The 3091-nt window shown below is 59.9% G+C and overlaps 2 protein-coding genes across 2 annotated transcripts in view; one reads left to right on the top strand and one right to left on the bottom strand.

Moving 5' to 3' along the window:
• PTSG_06120 (uncharacterized protein) overlaps positions 1-1099 on the top strand; it is a gene marked incomplete at both ends in the record, with an annotated part of 3311 nt that extends 2212 nt beyond the window's left edge. Inside the window, 4 exons of the mRNA XM_004992954.1 lie at positions 1-68; positions 262-367; positions 500-551; positions 850-1099. The exon at positions 1-68 is cut by the window's left edge and continues 510 nt beyond it. Coding sequence (XP_004993011.1) covers positions 1-68; positions 262-367; positions 500-551; positions 850-1099 — 476 coding nt within the window. The remainder of the gene's footprint in view (positions 69-261; positions 368-499; positions 552-849) is intronic.
• Positions 1100-1168: 69 nt separating this feature from the next.
• On the bottom strand, positions 1169-3067 carry PTSG_06121 (tetratricopeptide protein; the record flags this gene model as incomplete). Its single annotated transcript, XM_004992955.1, has 4 exons — positions 1169-1357; positions 1396-1446; positions 1690-2904; positions 2936-3067. Coding segments are annotated over 4 exons (1587 nt in total), but the record flags the coding sequence as incomplete, so codon positions are not given.
• Between the last annotated feature and the right edge of the window lie 24 nt (positions 3068-3091).

Raw genomic sequence — 3091 nt, forward strand, 5'->3', positions numbered from 1 at the left:
GTGTCCTGACCACGCTCACGTTTGACCGCCAGCGCACCGCAGCCGCAGGCCTCAGAGGAAGATGGTGTGTGTGTGTGTGTATGTGTGTGTGTGTGTGTGTGTTTGAATGTGTGTGTGTGTGTGTGTGTGATCTTGTGCGTTGGGGAAGGTGTGTTAACATAATGTCCTTCCATGAAGAGCGTCTCTCACCCGTTTCACTACCACCACCACCACTACCAACACCACCACAATCCCTTCTGCATTGCACCGGGTGTACGGCAGCTGTCTCAATCGAATGATGAGCTGAAACGCATCGGCACCATCGCCGCCACCACCATCACCCACACCTGGCTCGCTCTTGCCAACGACGCAGGCATCTCCATCGACGGTGCGTGCGTTCATGCGTGCGTGCGTTTGCGCCCTTGTCTGCACCTTTGTTTGCGGTTCACCTGAGGTCCCGTGTGGACTAGTCGTGCTCCTCCTCATCCACCACTCACCCGTCTCCTCGCCTGTCCAACAGGCGACCATCTCTCCTCGGTTCTGCAGGTATTACACCTCATCTATGTCGACAAGTGCGTTCAGCCAGCATGCTCCGTTGCCACAACGTCTCCACATCCACGCCCAGTCATTTGTCCGTCTGTCGTGGCGTCGTTTCCTCCCCCCACCGCCAGCTCCAGCAGCTACCAAGAGCAAGCACGTCTGTCGGGATGCGTGAACGGGGATGGTGGGCTCACCATCGAGCCGCCGCCGCCGACGGCCGGTTGGGTTCAGGTCGCTCGCCGACCCTGGCAGGCACGTGTGGAGGCCGCCGAGACCCCAAGCGCACGTTCCAGCACAACAACACCCTCAACACGATTGTGGTTTGCGCAGGTGGACGGGTGCGCCCCACACGCGGGAGGTGTGCTCCAACTTCTCACCTGAGTACACGCGCGCGCGCGAGGTGGGCAAGGACACGCACGTGGTCGTCAACGAGAAGACGCGGCAGGCACCGTTCGAGACGAAGCTGCAGCTGCTGGCGGGGATTGCCGTCGTGTTCGCGGGCACTGTGCGCAGCAAGACTGACGCGGAGACAAGATTGCGAAAGCACGCTGCCGGGACGCGGACCTCTTCACGTTCCTGATGTCGCTGCAGCCCTTTGGGATGGTGGAACCTGTCGCTAGGGACGGGCGACCTGAACCTGGAGGAGGAATTAACGGTAGCGGAGGTGCAGCAAGAGAGTTGGGCGCATCCCCGATTGGCGTGGGCCTGCAGCAACGACGTGCTGTTCCGGACGGTCGTGGACGGACAGCGAGTACAGGCTGGCGACCCAGCCCTCCGACGAGGCTGCTGGGCGCCGTGCACGCTGAGCGGCCGAACCCGCTGCCGATGCCGCCGCACTCTAACGTGCTGATGGAACTACTTTTCCACCAGCCGCACCTGATGCGCAAGGCGAGCGTTGTGGGCGTGGACGGGGGAGTGAAAGGGGACCTGTTTGGTTGACGTGTGGTGTGGTAGGTTGTATGCTCGTTGCTTGTCAGCCGGATGGATTGCGTGAAGAGTTTACTGAAGTGTCAAACAAGCAACGTCAAGCAAGTCAAAGCAAGGGGAAAGCATGTATGTGAAGGAAAGAACGACAACACACGCAAACCCTCACTTCTGACACACGCTCTTCACGCAGGAGTAGACGCAGAGGAAAGGCAAAGCAGCAACAAGACATGGACAACAAAGCACAAGCACAGCCCAGTCCTGGCTGGTCATGTTGTCGTCACCGCCGCTTCCTTCTTGCTGCTTCTGCTCGTTCTCTTCCTCGCCCAGGGCGCCGCCAGTGCGTGCACCTTGAACCTTCACATCAGCACTGCGAATGCGCCCCAGATTGCGCGCCGCCTTGCGGGTGTTTGGGTGGTCTGGCCCAAGCGTGGGTGTGAAAATGTCGAGTGCATGTTGGACATAGGCGCAGGCCTGCTCCTTGTCGCCGCGGTCGTCGTGCAGCAGGCCGATGTTGAAGTATGTCTCAGCTGTGCTGGGGTGCTTCTCCCCCAGCATCTCCACCTTGATGGCGAGGGCCTTCTCGTACAGCTCAATCGCCTTGTCGTACTCGCCCTTGTGCTTGTAGGCGACGCCCAAGCTGCCATAGGACGCAGCTGTGCTCGGGTGCTTCTCGCCCAGCGTCTCCACCGTGATGGCGAGGGCCTTCTCATAAAACGCAATCGCTCTGTCGTGCTCGCCCTTGTCATCGTAGGCGTTGCCGAGATTGTTGTAGGTGGTCGCTGTGCTCGGGTGCTTCTCGCCCAGCGTCTCCACCCTGATGGCGAGGGCCTTCTCGTACTGCTCAATCGCCCTGTCGTACTCGCCCTTGCTGTAGTAGGCGCTGCCGAGGTTGTTGTACGTCTGTGCTGTACTCGGGTGCTTCTCACCCAACGCCTCCACCTTGATGGCGAGCGCCTTCTCATACAGCTGGATGGCCTTGTTGTACTGGCCCTTTTTCTTGTAGGCGTTGCCGAGGTTGTTGTACGTGCTTGATGTGCTCGGGTGCTTCTCGCCCAGCGTCTCCACTCTGATGGCGAGCGCCTTCTCGTACAGCTCAATCGCCTTGTTGTAGCCGCCCTTGCTGTTGTACGCGTTGCCGAGGTTGTTGTACGTGTCGGCTGTGCTCGGGTGCTTCTCGCCCAACGTCTCCACCCTTATGGCGAGGGCTTTCTCATGGTAAGCAATGGCCTTGTCATGCTCGCCCTTGCTGGCGTAGGCGATGCCGAGGTTGTTGTAGGTGGTCGCTGTGCTCGGGTGCTTCTCGCCCAGCGTCTCCACCCTGATGGCGAGGGCCTTCTCGTACTGCTCAATCGCCCTGTCGTACTCGCCCTTGCTGTAGTAGGCGCTGCCGAGGTTGTTGTACGTCTGTGCTGTACTCGGGTGCTTCTCACCCAACGCCTCCACCTTGATGGCGAGCGCCTTCTCATACAGCTGGATGGCCTTGTTGTACTGGCCCTTTTTCTTGTAGGACGTTGCCGAGGTTGTTGTACGTGCTTGATGTGCTCGGGTGCTTCTCGCCCAGCGTCTCCACTCTGATGGCGAGCGCCTTCTCGTACAGCTCAATCGCCTTGTTGTAGCCGCCCTTGCTGTTGTACGCGTGCCGAGA

Source organism: Salpingoeca rosetta, assembly GCF_000188695.1.
Source record: "Salpingoeca rosetta unplaced genomic scaffold supercont1.14, whole genome shotgun sequence".
In the NCBI taxonomy this organism is placed as follows: Eukaryota; class Choanoflagellata; order Craspedida; family Salpingoecidae; genus Salpingoeca; species Salpingoeca rosetta.